At 33.1% G+C, this 21,763-nt stretch overlaps 1 protein-coding gene across 5 annotated transcripts in view; it reads right to left on the reverse strand.

The window, feature by feature from the left end:
• Positions 1-466: 466 nt before the first annotated feature.
• Positions 467-21,763, reverse strand: part of LOC139482637 (uncharacterized) — a 63,791-nt gene continuing 42,494 nt past the window's right edge. For 4 of the 5 annotated variants that reach the window (XM_071266570.1, XM_071266571.1, XM_071266573.1 and 1 more), the window contains 13 exons: positions 20,994-21,107; positions 16,411-16,488; positions 15,926-16,033; positions 14,489-14,981; positions 13,972-14,174; positions 12,991-13,418; positions 11,546-11,703; positions 10,756-10,958; positions 8,904-9,127; positions 8,406-8,564; positions 7,842-7,971; positions 7,489-7,588; positions 467-6,390 (listed from right to left, as the gene is read on the reverse strand). In XM_071266570.1, coding sequence (XP_071122671.1) covers positions 2,810-6,390; positions 7,489-7,588; positions 7,842-7,971; positions 8,406-8,564; positions 8,904-9,127; positions 10,756-10,958; positions 11,546-11,703; positions 12,991-13,418; positions 13,972-14,174; positions 14,489-14,981; positions 15,926-16,033; positions 16,411-16,488; positions 20,994-21,107 — 5,979 coding nt within the window. In that variant the 3' untranslated portion in view covers positions 467-2,809. Of the gene's footprint in view, positions 6,391-7,488; positions 7,589-7,841; positions 7,972-8,405; positions 8,565-8,903; positions 9,128-10,755; positions 10,959-11,545; positions 11,704-12,990; positions 13,419-13,971; positions 14,175-14,488; positions 14,982-15,925; positions 16,034-16,410; positions 16,489-18,662; positions 19,117-20,993; positions 21,108-21,763 lie in introns of those variants that run through there. The other variant, XM_071266574.1, reaches the window with a different exon arrangement.

Below are 21,763 nucleotides of genomic sequence, written 5' to 3' on the forward strand. Positions count from 1 at the left end.
CTGCTTTCATGTTTTCACATCTCACTAATCGAATATTCCATATCAAGGAGTTCTCAATCAAATATTTTCAGTTTACTTTCAGAAGGATATATTGTTTCTCAGTCTTAAGTTTTCTGTGAGGTGTTTTCTGTGTCGGTTTTCTTTTCTTTTCTTTTTGCCACGTGTATGTTCGAATTGTGGGTTTTGTTTTTCTCTCTTAGTATATTGTTTTTTCTTTTTTATAACACAAGTGCACTTGGGCCTTATGTGCACTATTTATCGGAATAATAAGTCCTTCGCGCATGTTTGTTTTAGTTCATGTTACTACATAAACTATCATCAAAATAGCTAATTAAAAAAAACAAGGACTTTATAGTAGTAAACACTTACAAATTGTTGAACAAATCTTTTTTAAACAATTTATTGCGTAAATCTTGAAATATAAAGTGTAAAATATATTACATTGCGTGCATATATATTGCTTGGATTTGTAAAAATAAAGGACGGATTTCAAACCGTTAACACAATAGTGATTCTTAAATTATTTCAGTACTAAAACAAAAATAAAATTTTAAAGAAAATGCTTTAAATTGAACGATAAACTTGGAAATTGAAATAAATTAAGGAACACTGCTTTTAATGCTGAACGACATCTTGACGGCGTAAGGTGGTCAACGTCCGTAAAACATCGCAGTATCATTATAAAAGATATTTGAAGGACACATCTGTCATTTACAGTAATATTTGTGTGTATATATTACCCGTTAAATATGTTTTCCATTAGAAAAAACTAAATAATTTGAAGCATTTCAGATCATGCAAAAGCTAACACGTGTCGTTGACATATAACTTAACGATACATGTAATAATATCACAGATAATATTGTAGCACCAATTAGTGTATACAAGTAGATAAAAAAAACTACACATGTTTCTTATTGGTACAATTTCTGACTATATACAATATAACTTCCAACTGAATGAACGAAGAAAAATTATCTTATAACCGTATCATACTTCGTATGGACAATATTATAAGAACATACGCCTACTACATACATCAAAGAAAAAAAGGATTGTCAATGGTGAAATTTATAATTTCCTAAATGTTAGGTTCAGTAAAAAGTGTGAAACTTCTATCTGATAATAACAATAATTATTTGATATTTAATTTGTTGTAAATATTACTTCAAATGTCATTTAACTACAAATCGTTATTTAATCTTAGTAGAAGGTGTAAATATTGAAAACAATACTTGCTAAACGAGTTAAAGTTTTTGCGAAATGCATAAAATCCTTTGTAATAACCATTTGAAATAGTTGAGCGTGTTACATAACATCCTTTCCATAACATTAATTTGTAATAACCATAAAAATATCCAAATGATAGGCAATTCTTTTTTAAGAACACAAAGCAATAACAAAATAATCATTATTCACAACAAATTCAACATGAAATATTATTAGAAAAAAGGTGGCATGTTGAAGGCAATTATTTGGTACTGATAATATTTTATTTCCCAAATATCAAATGAAAGCGATAGCCAATCGTCGGAACAAGGTGTGGATATAGTTGCGTTTAAATCATACTCTACTTGTTTTACACTAAATACAAAATTATAGTAGAAATAAGCTACGAGATCACATAGGGAGTTGAAGAATGGAAGTTGCGACTATAAACTTAATTAAAAAAGATATTTCAAATTATTTTCCCATGGGATGTGGTATCAAACCTTCGTAATGAAATGTTATTCAACTGTCATTCCTACCAATCTCATGCCGGGCATACAAAAACGAAGGACTAAATAAAGGCAACAGTAGTATACTGCTTTTCAAAAGTAACAATTTGATAAAGCAAATACCAATCCGGGTAACAAACTAAAACAGAGAGAGACCGAATACAAGTTTTATACAAAAGAATTATTACTGAATAACGATCACTTTACTATGTGTCTACATAATTATGATTGAGTGAGGCTGACAATATAAATAAAAAAAATATTGGACAAGTTGATAACACAAAAAAAATAACAAAATAATAATTAGAACATAACAGTATTCAATACTGACAACTAAGATGTCAACACAGTTCCTGTGTCAATACTGAATCGGGATTTTTAACGATTAATGAAAAGACATATATTCTGGCAATGATGACTTCATCATTAAAAGATGTCAACAACAAAACTTCAAACGTCTCGTCTCTTCGTCTCGTCTCATGCAATACTGACGACATGGATGAAATGAAAGACAAATTGCACGATACGTTTTTCATAGAATTGTGTGACATTTCTACAGATAATTTTATAAAAAGTGACATTTTGTCAATGAACAATGACAAGCTGGTACAAAAGTATAAAATGAAAAAAACAACATTAAAAATATTATGCACATGAAGGAAGAAGGTATGATACAGTCACATTTTTCTTGTTGCTTTGAATTTAAAAATCAAACTGAATAATGAGAGTATCAAATATCATCATTCAGATCGATGTTCACAAGTATACCAGATATCAATAAATTATTTTCCATGAAACTTGCGTAGGTCTGCCTAAAAACTTTAGTAAAAAGAGTAAAATCTGCAAAATTGACATAAAATTTGATCCTAAGTTCAGGATTATTATAGGCAACAAAAAAAAAAACCAATCACATACTAAGAAAAAAATTTGAAATTTCAATCTATTTAGCAATTTTAAAGCACAGCTAATGACTCATACCTTCTCCTTTTATATTATGAACGAATTAACATTTTATGTTTTGGGATTTTACCGTTTCTCTTGTTTGGAATTGGACACCAGCATCCAACTAAACAATACCAAATGTGTGCTTACTAGTCATAATCTTCTTCGTCTTCTTCCTCTTCTGATGACTCATCTGGGGCTTCACCGAACATATCTTCCCCACCCTGTTCTAACATTGTCAATGTGTTCTTTGACGTGAGTTTAAGAGTAACAACATCAGGGACTTCTTGTAGACCAAATGTTATAAGCTGACCATTCAGTGCTATGTTTACACAGTTTATACGCATGTCTGGTGTGAAAATGGCTATGACAGATGCCTTTTCAATATCCCAAATAGAAATATCTCCAGCATATACTACAGCTCGCTTTCCTTCGTTTATAACGAATATTTTACTCTCAGTGCTAAACTCTAACCCACGGTAACCTTTTATCTTTTGCAGAGACCTAGAATACATAGGATCCCAGATATGCAGTTCATTCTTTCCTCTGCCTATGATGACACGTGACGCATTGTCTGTGATGCCCAATGCCATGACGTCACTTTCATTTTTTAATCTTTTTTTTACATTTCCGGTCGTGCAGTCCCACAATGTGACAAAACTCATCTTATTTTCCTCGTCGTAATTTGCATGAACTAGATAATCGCCCTCGTGTGTGATTGCAGACACATGTAAAAACAACATTGAAGTGTCACTCACCATAGTCTGTGTATGTTTTTTGTCAACAATGTCAAATACGCACATATGATGAGCAAAGAAAGACGCTACAATAATACGATGGTTTCCGCTAATAACGTATTGATCAATGTTATTGTCTTTTTCATTTTTCAGTTCATCTATTCTTTTCTTTTCTACTTCCATTTCCTTTTGCTGTCTCCTCTTTTTCGCCGACAATGTTTCGGATCTACGATCCCATGGCGTCATTGTTACTCCAAGACCTGGTTTGATAAGGGAGGAATTTTCCCTAACTCCAATTCCCCTTTTCTTTTCTATTTCTGCAAAGTTTGGTCTAATTCTGTCGTCTGGGTTTCTTGTATTCATGTTCCAAATAACAAAATGATTTCTAGAATCAGATAAACTGAGGAGACGGTCATCATCGAGGAGAACATATTCATGCGCTGGTAATGGCGGGATGAAACAACTGTCTAGTTTACGTATGAAGCGTTTTGACTGAAGATCATATGTAAGAAGGGTTTTGAAGACCGGTCTAGATGAATCTGTATTGGCAGAGAATCCCTTGTCAGTTAATATGATAACTCTTGTATTCCGAATTAGGACGACATCGGATGAATCCGAGAGTCCCCTTTCTATTCGGACAGCTTTGTCCAAACATTTTGCTTTTGCAACATTCCATATGCTCACAGGACCATTGTTCATTTGTCGGGCAACCACATATCTTGGATTGTCAACCATTGGCACGATCTGATTCACGCCAAGATTTTTCTTTAACTTGGGTTGACTCTGATTTATTTTTGCACTTATGTTCCATATGTGCAAAGAACGTTCATTTTTACCTGCCGTTAGACAGAATCTAAAATCTGAACAAGCCCCCATTGTAGATACACCCGAGTGACGGGCTAAATGCTTGTGGTCTTCGGTTTCCACGTTCCAAATTGCTATATCTGTGGTACTTGTTTGTTCGTTTGCATTTATACAAATGGCATGAGATCCGATATAATTCAAATGCATCTCAGTAATGCGATCATGTATACATCCACGGACACTACGGAGGTATCGACCTTTTTTCTGGTCAAACAATTCCAGCTGAAATATTTCATGAAGTTTCATAAAATTTTGCCTGCATGCCATTATATAGTAGTCTCTCGTAATACCAAGACTTGTAACGGAGGAGGAATCTTCGCTGCAATTAAGTGTATGCATATGTTTTCCTGTTCTTGCATGATGAACTGCTCCCACGTTTGCTCCCCTAAAGGCAACAAGTATTCTTTCGTCGAACGAGTTAGGCGCAATTAGAACAGATCTCTCTTGAAATACTTTATGATTGTCAATAGTCACAGAAGACAGCATAGGATAATTACTTTTACTTAAGTTCCAAGTGCGCAACATGTTACTGCCATCAAACAATGCACACAAATATTTCCCTTCTCCAGCTATGCCAATTTCTGGTGGATCAACATATTTATCTATTACTAGTACAAGTTCATTGTAGCGAATATTCCAAACTTTTATAACACTACCCTCCACGGTTACTATTAAGGCATTGTTCATAGCAGGACGAATCATCCGAACATTTGTTCCAACGTTATCAATGGTTCGCATTACTTTTCCAGTTCTTAGATCCCACAACTTCATTGTATTATCCTTTGAGCATGTGAGCGCCTTTAATCCATCAGTTGTTAAGGTCACTGCTGTAATGGGATCGGTATGTCCAGAAAGAAGGTCAAACAGTACACCTCCAGGTTGTGTCAAGCATCCAATTGATGGAATTAAAGATAACACAGACGGCACTTTTGCTTGGTTCATAAAAGTATGCAAGAATGGATATTTTCGAGGGTCTCCTGGTGAAGTTGGAACATCTTTGGCTAGAACTCCCTGTAATCGACCTACCATTTGAGACGCTAGCTGTCTCGGATCTTTAGTTAGTGCTTCTCCAGATAGTTGTATGGCATCTGATAGTGTTCTTAGGTCCATATCACCTGGTTCAGTCAAAAGAGCTGTTTGATACTCCTCTACCAGTTCTCTAAGAGATGTTCCACACAACTTGGCAAGAACCCATTCAAAATTGCATAACGTATGACTTTTGAAATTTTCCATTTGCTGTGAATTCAAAAGATGATATGGTAGTTCATTAGTTTTCCTTACATTGTAGAAAATTTCCTCACCCTCGGCATTTGACTCAAAATACATTTGCTGAGAAGAAACATATCGAAGACTTCCTCGTGTGTTTCCTCCGAACGGTTTTGGTTTCTCTGCCCATTCTCCCATGAAGTATTCTGCCATTGCCTTGTGGTAAGATGGTGCTTTATCTTTGTTTTTAAGATATCGGTCTATTGCAGCTTCGTTAAACTGACTATGCGACCATCTTATCGTATTGATATTGTAGGTCTTACTTTCAGTCAGGTAATAACTAAGCTCCTCTCTTATTTTGACCCATATGATTTGTGGAAAATGGCGACGTGGAGGTGTATAACGAACCATAACTTCATCCATCACAGCATCATCAAGTGATAGGAGGTCTTCCATCTCATTATCCGTGACCCCACTCCTGGAAGCAGCAATGTAACCTAACGCACGTTTAATGGTAGCTTCGCCATATTTTAATTCCATTTTAGAAAATTTGAAACCGGCCATTTTCTTGACAGTATCCATCAGTTTACATTGCTCAGGATCCATGTATGACGTCCACGACAACGCTTCATCATATGCTACTTTCAAAAATAATGGAAGAGGACATGTAGTGAACTTGTCAATAATCAAATCAAATTGGTATTGTTGAAGAGCACGGTTGTCTTTCATCAACCAGTGATTTAATATTTCAACTGCATCTTCAACCGGTAAATCTGGTAATCCAATAAAGGCATCATCACGCAATATCTTCTTTAGTTGTGGGAGACATTCATATTTTTCATCTGGACTAGTTGATATGATGACGTGTGCATAACGTGGTAATTTCTTCGGCAACCAGCTCATCTTTCGTCCATCATGCTCATCTGAAAAGATTGAAGCAGATAATGAAATAAATTAGTATTAAAATTCATTAAATGTTGTGCGAAGACTTTGGTTAACGTTCTTAAATTTGATATAATGTCCTTTCAATATGGTGATTACTTACAAAAGATATATGTTCATTATCACTGTACTAGTATACATATTTTTGAAGGGGCCAGCTGAAGGACGCCTACGGGAGCGGGAGCTTCTCGCTACATTGAAGACCCATTGGTGGCCTTCGGCTGTTGTCTGCTATATGGTCGAGTTGTTGTCGCTTTGAGACATTCCCCATTTCCTTTCTCAATTTTATTATAGTCCATCTGACAATCCTTAGACATACATACACAACTTAATGTATAAAAGATCCAAATAGCAGGGCAGAGCGGGGCTGATAAATTACTTTACAAACCTATCTATTCTTTCGGTTATTTTGAATATCATTTATGTATCAACTTTTCAAATCCGATTATGCTCTTAGTTTTTGTTTATTTTGAATATAATTTATGTACCAACTTTTTTTCATTTTTTTCTCACGGTTACCAGTAACGAAGAGAACAGCAATCATAATGATAAATAGACTTTATCGTTTGTCCAACGAATATTACATTTTATAACTAAACTGAAGAGAAATGATAAAACACACATTCGTCTCTTAACCCATTAACGTAAGGTTTATAAAACTTAAAATACTGTTATTTTAACATTGACGTAAGGTTTATAAAACTTAAAATACTGTTATTTTACCATTGACGTAAGGTTTATAAAACTTAAAATACTGTTATTTTAACATTGACGTAAGGTTTATAAAACTTAAAATACTGTTATTGTAACATTGACGTAAGGTTTATAAAACTTAAAATACTGTTATTGTAACATTGACGTAAGGTTTATAAAACTTAAAATACTGTTATTGTAACATTGAGTCCGAACTCCGAGTAACATAGGAAAACTCCAAAGTATAGACCGAACACACAACTGACGTAGAATATGTTGTAAGCACTTTTCTATTTGAATGTATACATTCGAACAGGTTAAGCTTTAAAAAAACACCATATTGGATGAGATATATATGTAAAACATATTAGCTTCATTGAATTTACCTGTAAGCTGGTCTAGAGAGTCAATAAGTATTACTAAATGACTCTGTTCTGTCGCTTGTGACAATAGTTGATTGAAGAAGTTCATAAGTCCTTTGTACTCCTGTTTAGAAGAAAAACATGATGTTAAAACAAATACTTCTATAAACTGGCAATTTTTACGAATCAAGATGACATAGAATTTAATATGACACTACATTTGTTCTTTTGACATTATTAATGAAACACAGGCCAAATACTAAAATGAGAAAAACGCGGTTGAGATTATGTAGTTTGTATGTGTAAAAGTTAAACCTCAGGTTTAAAACAAATGGCAATTGCTACTACAATTAATAAAAATTGGTATGTAGAATTACCGTTGGCATGTCTTCGTCATCTGCATCCAGTATCAAACATAGTTGTTGACAAATATCTCTCAGAAGGGTTCGCACATTCACTGACGATGTTGTTTTACCAATGGATCGTATTACTATTCTCGTATCCACACTAAAATGTAAAGATTAAAATAACAAACATACTAAGGAAAATTCAAAACGGAAAGTCCCTTACCAAATGTAAAAATTAAAAACCCAAACTCATCAAACGAATGGAAAACAAGTGTCATATACTTTACTTGGTACAGGCCTTTTCTTATGTAGAAAATAATAATAGATCAGTAAAAACCAATTTCAATTCTTGTTCATATTTATTTATATTTTCTTACAAATACTTCTTCGCTTGTGTGCTTCCTCAAATGTTTAGAGGCATTTTAAGTGAGAGAATGGAACTGTTTTAAAAAGAAGTATTTCAATAGCAAAATTAATTGCATGGGACTGACAGAAAATTTCTAACATCCTCTTGAAGTGATACATGATTATGTCATTTTAGTAAAAGCTGGAATAATAAAAGTTCATCAAAGTTATAAAACCAGTAAAACTCACGTCTTGAACCACGTCTTTGTATCCCTTGCTACTTTCGACAGTAGAGCAGTTTTCCCACTACCACCAGGGCCGTAGACTACCAATGGAGATCGACAATTTGATAAAAGATAGGATTTAATCAGCTGTAGTTGCTCTTGTCGACCTTGGAAACTTCTTGCTCTGAAGAAAAGGTACATTCATGAAAATATAAAATATTTTCAGCAAACAATGATTGTTTATAAACTATTTTTAGCAAACAATGATTGTTTATAAACTATTTTCAGCAAACAATGATTGTTTATAAACTATTTTCAGCAAACAATGATTGTTTTTGAAAAATGCAAACAAGAATATTTTCGACATTATAAAATATTTATAGCATAACTGATCTTGCTAAATATATATGTGTATTAGGCCTGACTCAATCAATCAGTGAACTCTTTTGCAAATAGTATTTAAAATAGTTTCAACTGCATGCTTACAAATAATATCCATAAAGTTTATGTTTAAAAAAAGTACCTCTGTTGACAGAAGCTGACATGATGTGATACTTCGTCAAATAATTTCATCTTGTTATCTTGATTTTTCATAGCTTCTAGATCCTGGTATAGACGATTTTGTATTGTATCCTGAAGCTGTTTACACATTTTGTCGAGGTAAACTTGCTGATGACGACCACCACTCGTTTTGATTCCCCCAGCAACCCATTCAATCTCATAAAGCAACACATTGGCACCAGAAACCTGTGAAGAGTAATGTAAGTATGTTATTATTTCCAAACGAATTTATAAAACAGTTTTCAAGGAATAAACTTAATTTTCTAAATTCTTTTGAATTAATTAATCTTTATTCATATGAATAACATGTCTCCTCTTACTTATAGTTTAAGCGATGGTAGATAGTTCGCATGTGGCTTTCGGTGAAAATTATCAAAATGTCTGCATCAATCCTATATCATTTCTAGCTGAACACTTGGATTTATTCATTCGTTTGATGTGTTTGAGCTTTTGATTTTTTAACCGGATTTTTGTGACAAAAATGTCGGTTATTGATTTGGGGATGTACGGCGGGCGGTCGGGCGGGCGGCAACCAAATGTTGTCCGTGCATTTACTCATGAACCGTTCATCCAAAGCTTTTAAAATTTTAATATGTTGTTACTGACAACAAAATGAAGGTCAAGTTCATTTGACGATTTTGACTTTTACCGTTCAGGAGTTATGGTTCTTGAAAGATTGAAAAATGGCGTTTCCAGTCGTGTCCGTGCATTTACGCATGAACTGTTCAACCAAAGCTTCCAAAATTTTAATATGTTGTTACTGATGACAAAATGGAGGTCAAGTTCAAGAATGTCGATTTTGACTTTTACCGTTCAGGAGTTATGGTTCTTGAAAGATTGAAAAATGGCGTTTCCAGTCATGTCCGTGCATTTATTCATTAACTGTTCAACCAAATCTTTTCAAATTTTAATATGTTGTTACTGATGACAAAATGGAGGTCAAGTTTAATAATGTCGATTTTGACTTTTACCGTTCAGGAGTTATGGTTCTTGAAAGATAAAAAATGGCGTTTCCATTCATGTTGTTGCATTTACTCATGAACCAATCAACCTAAGCTCTTTCAAATTTTAATATGTTGATACTGATGACAAAATGCAGGTCAAATTTGATATTGACGATTTTCACTTTCACCGTTCATCAGTTATGGTTCTTGTGATATTGCCAGGACACAAATAAATGTTAATAAATCCGGTTTGCTGTCGTTGTGACAGCCTCTTGTTTGTCATTTCATTATGGACTTTCCGTTTTGATTTTTCCTCGGGGCTCAGCTTTTTTGTGATTTTCTTTTTTTGTTGTTTTTTTCTTCCGTACATTATCAAAATTACTAACAGTAGTTATAAAAGGTTTGATATTTATTTTTGTGTCCAACATGTGTTTCTGTAATAACTTTTATTGGATGTGCTTAAAACGAAAAAAGTTTAAAGAGCATAAAAAATAGATTTATTTTAAAGAAAAAAAAACCACCTTCTCGGGTAAAGTTTAATAAAAGAATATTGAGAAGCGAAAGAGATAATCAAACTGATGAGTCAAAAGCAAACCGATAACACTATTTAAAAAAATACGAAAACGACCAAAAGAAACACTATGGCAAAAAAATACGAAAAAGACCAAAAGAAAAACAACAGTTTACAAAACACAAAACAGAAAATTAGACTGAGCAACACGAACCCCCCATATACCTAGGGATGATTAGACTGAGCAACATGAACCCACCACATACCTACGGATGATTGCATGTGCTCTTGACGGATAGAAAATCAAAATGACAATCAACACAAGAATTTATTACTTATGCATATTAAACATGACCTACCATTGTGTGTATATTGTCACGGTACTCTGTGATCCGACTTTGTTTCGTGTCTTCAAGACGTCTATTGACAACATCAATGTAGTCAGAGTTCGACTCTTGACCAATCCCAGAGATGATGTGTTCTAGTGTTCGGTGAATGACTACACAATGATCACATGCTGAATCAGAGTTCACAATACCATACTCAATTTCAAGATCCAATACTGAAGAAAAAAAAAATACACATAAAATATATTTGTGCAGATAAATTTGTCTAATCTTATCATAAAAATGTCTTTTACTGGCGTATATACTAAATTTAGTCCTGGTATCTATGATGAGTTTATTTACTTTGTATCTGGTATTATTTGATCATTAGTTGAGTTAAGTTTAAAAAAAAAAGTTAAGTAACTAAATTACCGAACTCCATGGAAAATTCAAAACGGAACGTCCCTCGTTAAATAGCAATATCAAAAGCTCACACACATCAATCGAATGCTATTGCCTTGGTGCAGGCATTATCTTGTTTTATAGCTAGTTAAACCTCACATTCAATTGAGTTTGTTTCACCTAGCTTAGTAACATCTAACGTTCAATGTCCAGTTGTTACTAATTTTGTTTTTGATCATTGTTCTCAATGTTCTCAAAATCTATATCAGTAGATTATGCTTTTATTTTTGGTGATTATCAGAAATCTCATTTTATCGTACAATATCCCAAATTCAATTTAAAAAAATTAAAACCATTAACCAATGTGTCACAACATAAACTTCCTGAAAATTCAGGAAACATCTTTAAGAGGAATACTTACATGAACTCGAAAATTTTCTCCTAGATTTCTCATCGGGGAAGACCTCTGGTACAATCTGCATAAGAACTGACTGAATTTTAGCTTCCACCTCTTTCCACGATGTTCGTCCAGCTTCACGTCTAGAAAAATCACCTTTGACAAAATCTGAGTACTCCGAGCTAAAATAATAAATGAATAACATATAATTTTATTTTCTTGAAGATTAATTTTACAAAATAACGGATGGAATTTTAATTATTCTGCCCACAAAAAAATAATTTTGAACAAGTGCGAGGACTCCGAGGTAAATAAATGAAAATGTGAGGTTCTTAAAGATTCGTTTTTCTTCAGACCTATTTCATGATTATTTTAGTTTAGACTATAAGTAGATATAATATGTTTTCTATGTAAAGGATAAGCTTAACCCGGTCATTGACGCACGTGTCCTCATTCCAAATTCTAAGATCATGAGACCCCAAAGTTTTTTTTACATTGATTTGCGAGATTTTCAGATCGGTAAACTACTGTTGCCTATAATTTCTTAATTGATAAACGAGATTTGCAGATCGGTAAACTACTGTTGCCTATAATTTCTTAATTGATAAACGAGATTTGCAGATCGGTAAACTGCTTTTGCCTATAATTTCTTAATCGATAAACGATATTTGCAGATCGGTAAACTACTGTTACCTATAATTTCTTAATTGATAAACGAGATTTGCAGATCGGGAAACTACTATTGCCTCTAATTACTGAATAGATAAAATAGATTAAAAGATCGGTAAACTACTGTTGCCTATAATTTCTCAATTGATAAAAGAGATTAAAAGATCGGGAAACTACTGTTGCCTATAATTTCTGAATAGATAAAAGAGATTAAAAGATCGGGAAACTACTGTTGCCTCTAATTTTTAACGGATTTACGAAATTTGCAGATTGGTAAATTTCTGTTGCCATTAATCTCTCACAATACCATTCTTTCATTCTTGTTTTGGCTTTTGATTATATTCCAAGTCATTAATTATTTTGTTTTACAGAATTTAATATATACCTCAATGGTAAAAGAAATGTATATTTTATATTGATAGTTTGCTTTATCAATTTGAACATTTCCTATGCATTGAGAACTGTCTGATTTTCAATAGGCTATAATTTATTGAGATGAATTTAAATTGTTCTTTTGAAAATAATAATGAAATGACTGTCAATATGCTCACGCATCATGACTTTTTAAAATCTAACATTAACATGATAGGAAAGAAAAGATATGGGTTCTCCATCCATGTATAAATATTTCAATAATAAAATATAACGAGACGAGGTGAAATGGGAGTGATTAGCTTCCAATATCTTTTGGAATATATGTTTAAGATTGAAAGATAGCACTGACTAACTTTTAGGCTATAAAGCTTTACAAAATCTTGGTTTCCATACTTTTTTGTTCGTCTCTGAGACTTTGAACATACCTTATTTTTTGCAATCTATAAATAGGTGGGACATGATTTTCATCCAGTTTATACCAATGCATCAATAAGGCAGGACTAGGAAGTGAATCTTGTTTCTCCTGTAACATCTTAACTACCGCTGCTTCTCGTTTGATTGTTTCAGCGTGAGATCTGAACTTGTTGATGTCGTTTGCAGAGTTTATTTGATGAGACATATCCGCTGATGATGGCTCTTTGTCATTTAAATCACTTGCAGTATTTTCCGAAGTAACTCCACTTTCTTCCCTTTCACGTTCTTCCTTGACTTCGTCTATTTCTTTTAAACGTTTACGTATCTTTTCAACCTCATTTTCTGTATGACTTCTTGTTTTTTGTATGATTTTCTCGAAGTCATCTTGTGAAATTGTTGCTGGTAATAAGCTAGGTCCATATTTTTCACCGAGGAAAAGCTGTAAGATAAAGATTGAAAATTAAAGCTCGTAAACAAAATTTATTTTCGAGTTTTTACTGATATCAATTTCAAGTTGTGGACATAAAATAATATGTGGTATGACTGCCAACGAGACAACTCCCCATCCAAGTCGCAATGTACAAAAAAGTTAACAATTATAGGTCGAAGTACAGCCTTTAACACGGAGACTTTGGTCACACCGAACATAAAGCTGTAAAGGGCCCAAAAGTGTTTAGTGTAGAACAATGCCAACAGGAAAACCAAAACTAAATTTTATGGGAGTACAGTTCATTATACTTTATTTCTGGCCTGCTTATGGGCTACAAATAATCTCGCAGTTCAGAGGTTTTTATTGACCATTTTAAACACTGCTTTTTTTGTAAACACGATGTTGATCATGTTCTGTGTTAATCTACTTGCAATCACCTATGTTTTTGTTATTTGTTATTTCATTTGATTAATATTCCATCGTTCTTCGTTTTCAATAAGAAATATTAAAATATTTACGGAAAAAATGTTTTAACATATTCTCTATCTTTTCAGATACTTACCATCATATTGATCTCATACTGAGAGCTCAGACAAGAATGAAGTGTATTGAGACATGTCTCAGGTAATGAGTGGTCATCAAAAGTACAGTCTTTTAAACCCCAATGGAGATCATACACGTCTAATTCAAAGCCTTTGGCTGCACAAAAGTTACGGAGCTGGGGAAATACTTTTTCCATTAAAACTGACCTCTCTGTTACTGAATCTGCAATTTAAAAAGTACAGTTCCAAATTAACCAATTAATACCAATTTGAATAAATATCGCGGGAATGCAAAAGGTAGACAGACAAGAACTAAGCAGAGTCAGGTCATAGTATAATGTAGGTCGCTATCCAACATTCCTGATATAGGGTTCTCTCAAATGTAAAAAAAAGGTTAAATAAAAACATCATTGGTAAATACAAAAAAAAATTGTTATTGTTATAACTGAAGACATTTTTTCACTTGCAAACAAGGTTTATAAAAGAAAATCGCATTTTCTTAAGCTAAATTCTTAATATTAATGTTATTTCTCTTACCTGAAAATCCAGAAGACAGGTAAATCCTAATTGTTTTACTATTAGCAGAACAATATCTATTTACATTTCCATTTAAAATATCAGAAACCTTGTCCTCGTGTGATATCCGGGTTTGTTCTCTTGTCATTGGCCTTTGTAATACCGGAGTCGGCACAGGGCTGACCTGACATTGTCTAAAATCTCCATAGTCACTTGAATCATCTTCAAGATTAAATGGTGGTATATCAAGGATTTCGTCCTCTTCTGCACTCAAATTACTGTTGGTGACGTCATTGCTTCCTGCTTTGTCGTCTGTTTCATCGGCTGCTGAATCAGTATTAGTAACGTTAACAGTTACTGTAGCGTGGCCATTTTTGTGTCCATGTTCACTCTTGATACCAGGTAAAGCCCTTCCGTTTTCCACCTTTCCATTTGTGTCCTCTTTAGGTGTTTGTTTCTTTGGTTTGATGACTTCTATATCGTTATAGCGATTAAATATATCTGGTCTTTTAGTCTTTAAATAGAAATAACATGATTGACATAACTTAAACGAAAAATACTATATTTAATATACAATATGATCATTACTTAAACGAAAAAACTATATTTAATGTAAAATATGATAACTATTTTAAAAGCTATTCATTTTTTTTTGGTGAGTTGTACCTGAGCCTTAATTAGAAATCTAAATGTTGAAGAGCAATACATACAAAATAACCTTAGGATCTATTAGTTTTCTTACTAATTTGACTTACCGATTGTTTTCAAGCCGCGACTTTCTATGGTTATCATTTGTTAATAGTGGCGTTCGGACTTGCTTGACTTAATTTTTGTTTTCTTTGGGCATTCTATTTTACTCGACTTACCTGGTATTTTCTAGGGGTGTTCGGACTTACTTGACTTATCGGTTGTTTTCTATGGGCATTCGGACTTATTTGACTTACAGGTTGTTTTCTATGGGCGGTCTGTTTTACTTGACTTACCCGCTGTTTTCTAATGTTATTTATTACTGGGGTTACCTGTTCTTTTCTAGGGGCACTCTGACTGGTTCAACTATCGGGCGTTTCTTTGTCTTCCGACTCTGTTAGGCTGTTCATGTCATCATCTAATCGTTTATATATAACTATCTTCAAATATACTTTCTATAGTTATCATTTTTTAATAGTAGCATTCTGACTTACATGACTTATCGGTTGTTTTCTACGCCATTCTTACTTACTGGAGTGACTGGTTGTTTTCTAGTGACACGTTGTTTTCTAGGTGCATTCTGACTTACATGACTTACCGGTTGTTTTCTATGCCATTCTTACTTACTGGAGTGACTGGTTGTTTTCTATTGGCATTCTGACTTACATGACTTACCGGTTGTTTTCTAGTGCCTTTTTAAATTAAAAGGGTTACTGGCTGTTTTCTAGTGACACGTTGTTTTCTATGTGCATTCTGCCTTACTTGACTTACCGATTGTTTTCTAGGGGCATTTTGACTGGATGAACTGTCGGGTGTTTCTTTGTCTTCCGACTCGGTTAGACTGTTCATGTGGTCATCTATTCGTTTATTTAAAACTCTCTACAAATAGATTGGTCTTAGTTAGAATACTGTGCATGAGTAGCTAAATCTATTATAAGATTAGAATAAGAGTGTTCATATAAAACCACAAAGGGAGTAACGTATATCATACATGATACTAAACCATCAAACTTGTACTAGTACATTAAGATATTTTCAAAAGCCATATACAAGGAAGTATTTTTTTTAAATTAAAATCCAGTGTCTGATCGTTTGTAAAAGGTTTTTTTGGGCAATTATGCTTTATTCAATTTGGAATGTGGGTATTCATGTACATCGTTTCTATATTTTTGAACAGTACATGAAGTTCTCAGTTAGTTCTGTAGCACATCATTATAAGACATATGAGAGATCAACTGTTCAATAATACTACTTACTCTGAGATGATTGACAACTCTTTTATCAACATCGACGGTATACTTTTTGTACTGTTTATTCCAGTGGGCATCACCAGCCTGAAATATTAATGATATTGTATAAATGGGCTATATATTCATTTAAATATAGGTAGTTCTGTTTATGGAATCAATATGAACCTTTTTCTATTTTTGGTGTGCTAAAAAACTTAAATGCAAGGCTTATCAAATTGTATTGTTTTTATTTGGTGTAAAGCATTCAATTTTAAAAAGAGCAACTGCATAGAGAGTTATTATCTCCAAGCTACTATTTTGATGAACTAGTATATAATATTGTTTATGGACCAGCTGAAGCCAGCCTACGGGTAAGATATTTTATTGCTGCATTGAAGACCCAATGACATATACATATATAAAGACAACAGTAGTATACCGCTGTTCGAAAGTCATAAATCGATTAAGAGAAAACGAATCCGGGTTACAAACTAAAACCGAGGAAAACACATCAATTATATAAGAGGAAAACAACTAAACAACAGAAACACCTAAGTGAAACAAAAAACCAAACGGCAATGTAACACACACAGAAACGAAATATAAGATAACAACTGCAATTTGCCTGACTTGGTACAGGAAATTTTTTAGAAAAAATTGTGGGTTGAACCTGGGGTTTTTTTTGCTAGCCAAACCTTGCGCTTTTATGACAATGTTCAATATAACACTAAATTGACAACATTACATGACAGGACTATAAATTTATATAATGTATATCTTAATTTTCGTTTCATAAAAACTCTCAGACAACACGATGTTTGGTTGGTTTTACTCTTTGTTTAAAGATTTAAGATAGGCCAACTAGAACTAACAAAAGACACTATCCGTCAAAGCATTATATAGTGTCTTAACATAGAGGTATGTCAAATGTTTCTTGGGTAAATGCCATATTTATTTAGTATTGGTATAATCATAGAGTAAGTTTAAGGAAGGCTTTCCCATGAATATGTTTCTTTTTAGTTAAATAAGTCTTTATCTGCGATGTCATAGACATTTAACAGATTCATATTTTAGAACTTTCTGATGATCATTTAATTAAGTATTAAAAAGAGTGTCGTGTTTTACCAAAAAAAAGAGAAGATACATTTACGAGTTTTTTTGCGGATACATCTAGTATCTGGAGTTAGCATTCAAATTAAATATTCAAATATTCATTGCAACAAATCTATTTAAATGCCTGTTGCCATCACTGCATGTGGTAACACATCGATAACTATATTAAATATTAAAGTCGTCTTACAAACAATGTCATATATAGCATCAACAAAGAGCGTCGAGTTACTCTACAGAGAAACTTCCATTGAAAAAGAATTATCGCAAGAAAGACTGGACTCAATAATCTTATAAATGGAAAATAATACCAGGTTTATAATTTTGAACGTCTGGCGCCCGTTTCTTCTTCTTCTTCAAAAGACTTACCAAGTGAAGATCAAATAAAAATAGTTAAAAGCTGATAACGAGCATTGAGTGCCAAAAATTTCTAAAGGTTTTGAAAAATACAGCCGTCTATTAAGGTGTGTGCAACGACATTGACTACCCATGGGGGTATCGCAGTGTCGGTTATAAAGCTAAGGTGGTGTATTCCTTGGGAAGATAATCCTTAGTCTTTCGAACAATTCAAAATCTTGTAAACAGATAACTTATTGATATGACACAAATGACAAAATATCGTGGTCTTTTCACAATCAATCATATATACATCATAAGTGAAAAGTAAAACCACAAAGATACTAAACTCCGAGGAAAATTCAAACAGGAAATTCCGTAATCAAATTTCAAAATCAAAAGCTCAAACACATCAAACGAATGGATATAAACAATTGTCATACTCCTTACTTGGTACAGGCATTTTCTTATGTAGAAAATGGTAGATTGAACCTGGTTTTAAAGCTAGGCAAACCTCTCACTTGTATGACAGTTTCATCAAATTCCATTAAATTGACAACAATGTGTGAACAAAACAAACAGACACAATAGCTTAGAAAAATAGCATACATTTTTTTTTAACATTTTAAGCGCTGGAAAATTCATTTTTGACATGGAACCTGCAATGTTAATTCCTATTATGCTTTTTGATTTACTCTTAAATTTATGGTTATCAGATTAAAATCATGATTATAGCAAGACAATGAATCTTAATAAATAAAAACATCCACCAAGAAATATCAGATACACAAGTACAATTTTCTTTTTCTTTCAGATTATTTAGGTGATCTTACCTTCTTTTCCAGCCTATAAGCCGATGCCTTTCTCATCTTTGAATTGTAAAAATCAAAGCACTCTAATGATATATACCAATCTTAAAATAATTACACCGTTAATTCATTCCAACACCATGTATCTCAATACAACTTTCCTTCCAGAATTCTTAAATATTTCGATATATGTATCCAAGTTAAAAATCACTTCGACTTAGTGCTTAGTTATATAAATCAAGCACAGTCAAGTGTTATACATATATTAAATACGACCCGGAGTATTACATAAATGGGATAATTTGCTATATTCAATATTGATACAAAATATGAGCCGACCATTAAATAAATGACTAATTTGCTGGTTTATAGATCGTATGTCTTCTCAAATACAAGTTTCTGTTCTATTGTAATACGGTATTCAGACGCATTGTAAATATTAAGTACGTTAGCATGTCTGAAGTTGTTTATTACATATAATTTCAAATCAATAATATCGAAAAATATTAATTTGACCTATTAGCAAGGTTATGTAAAGTTAAACAAACTATTAAAGCTAATAGAATAACAAAAAAATAGAATCAAATTGCAACGGAAAATGAATTCCAATAATGATTTTGTTGTAAGGTGAGGCTTTAATGGGACATTAAAAGACAATTACATTTTAGGGCAATAATTTATCAAACATTAGTTCTGCAATTGTTGAAAAATAAGTCCACTTTCACCACCCCAAAAAAATTAGTCAATATGAATTGCTTTCAGAGACCTAAAACATAATAGTTTTATAAAGCATTGAAGGATCATTAACTTGTTATACGTTATTACATGTTTCCGTTATAATGTATAGCTGTTAAATTTATTAGAAAATAACTTATCTTTGTTATACATTATACATGTTTTAATAGCAAAAAGAGTATCAGTCATAAAAAAAAACAAAAAAAAAACACGTGTTATAGACGAGTTGAAATGAATAAAACGTAATGATAAATCTGAACATTACCATACAACTTGTATATGATAATGATGTTATATGGGTTAACAAACTCTAGTACACCAGTCCTTACTGGCTTTAGACATTTAAAATAGACAGGATAATATTGACTATCTGTTTGATTTATTCACAAATTTTCTAAACTAATGGTAATTTTGAGTTTGACAGTGTATATAAACTAGCAATAGATACCAGGATTATTATTTTTTTTATTTAAGCCAGACGCGCGTTTCGTCTACAAAAGACTCATCATTGACGCTCAAATCCAAAAAAGTTTAAAAGGCCAAATAAAGTATGAAGTTAAAGAGCATTGAGTACCAAAATTCCTAAAAGTTTTGCCAAATACAGATAAGGTAATCTATTCCTGAGGTAGAAAGGCCTTAATATTTCAAAAATTCAAAAGTTTTGTAAACAGTTAATTTATAAATAATCATATCAATGACAATTCATGTCAGTCAGAAGTGCTGACTACTGGGCTGGTGATAGTACCCTGAGGGAATTAAATCTCCACCAGCAGTGGCATCGACCCAATGGTTGTATCATTGATACGATTGTTATAATGATCTTATGTTGAAACTTTATGTTATATACTAATGTATGGCTATCTTATTTAAAGGTTGTGTGATATCATCATACATTGTACATATGATGTTGCTAGAGAGTCCAAAGTACAAACATAGACAAAATTCCAGTTTTATTATCCTGCCATCACAAGTCACTCGGAGCTCCTCGCGATGTTAGTGATATTACTCTGCTACCTAATGACGCTCAAAAGACAGTGGACAAATGATTGCCAAGCTATAAGCCACAATGTCTCTCCAACGAAAATGAGGAAAAGGCAGAGCAAAGATTTTCAAATTGACATTGGAAGATTCAATATATAGATTATAAACAATCGAAGCATCTCAAATACGTATTAAGCAACCAAAGCACATAAACATATGTATACTCTGGTACACATTATTTGAAAATCACAAGTGAAAAATTGATACTGAATTACAGGATGTTTTGTTTCTCGTGATATAATGTCAAAAAGATAAGTGTGCATTTATTCATGATACAGAGAATTATTTCATGTTACTGAAAAGTCCTAGACCAATGTTTTGATCTTTTTTAAGCTGTCACGGAAACGTATTTGTTACATTTGTTCCTTTCATAGGCGAATCCAGGGAGGGCCTGGGGGTCCGCCCCCCCCCCTTTCGTGGGAAAAATTTGGTTGATTATATAGGGAATCATTGAAGCATGACTGAACCCCTCCCCTTTAGGTCAGTCAGCGCCCCCCCCCCCCCCCCCCCTTTAGGGAAAGTTCTGGATCCGCCACTGCCTTTGTCCTTTATATCTAACATATTCTATAATGTGCTTACCTCCTCTGGGTTAGACAAAGTTGTATTGCCCTTTGGTTGTCTGTGGAAAGTTGGTTCTCGTTTGACTTGTAATGGAGGCAGTACGCCTGCTCTTCTTCTCCCATCATCAGCATGCTGAAATAAAAGAAGAATTTAGTATTTTATCATTTATAGAAAAAAAATGATATTCTTCTCTGACAACGCTATCTTTTTCTACAATATTTCCTGTTGGAAATTTTTATGGGGTAGTTGATTAACCAATGCCTAACTATATTAGACATATGAAATGGAAAAATAATGATAATGAAATAAAGAATGTAAACAGGGAATGTGTGAAAGAGACAACAATCAGACCAAAAAGCAGTAAACAGCCAAAGTCCACCAATGTGTCTTCAACACAACGAACAAAATCCTGCACTGGAGGTGGTTTCAGCTGGTTCCTTAAAATTTATACTAATCTGTATGTATGTATGTTTGTATGTTTGTTTGTGTGTTTGTTTTTGAATTTTAATGCCACTGTCAATACACTTTGCTATATCATGGCGGCTAGGTTTTGTGGAGGATGCCTGAGTACCCTGAGAAAACCACCGACCTTCGACAGGAAAACGTTAATTGAGATCGGAGTCGAACATACCTCATAGAGAGCGAAGTTCGAACTCACAGCATGAGTGTTGATCGGCTATTGATCAATATAGCTGTAGACAAACAATAATGCATATCTATAAGTAATTTCAATTTGATTGTATGATCATTTAAGAGCATTCTTAAATAATGCCACGTTTAATTGTCTG

Source organism: Mytilus edulis, chromosome 7, assembly GCF_963676685.1.
Source record: "Mytilus edulis chromosome 7, xbMytEdul2.2, whole genome shotgun sequence".
NCBI classification, from domain to species: Eukaryota; Metazoa; Mollusca; class Bivalvia; order Mytilida; family Mytilidae; genus Mytilus; species Mytilus edulis.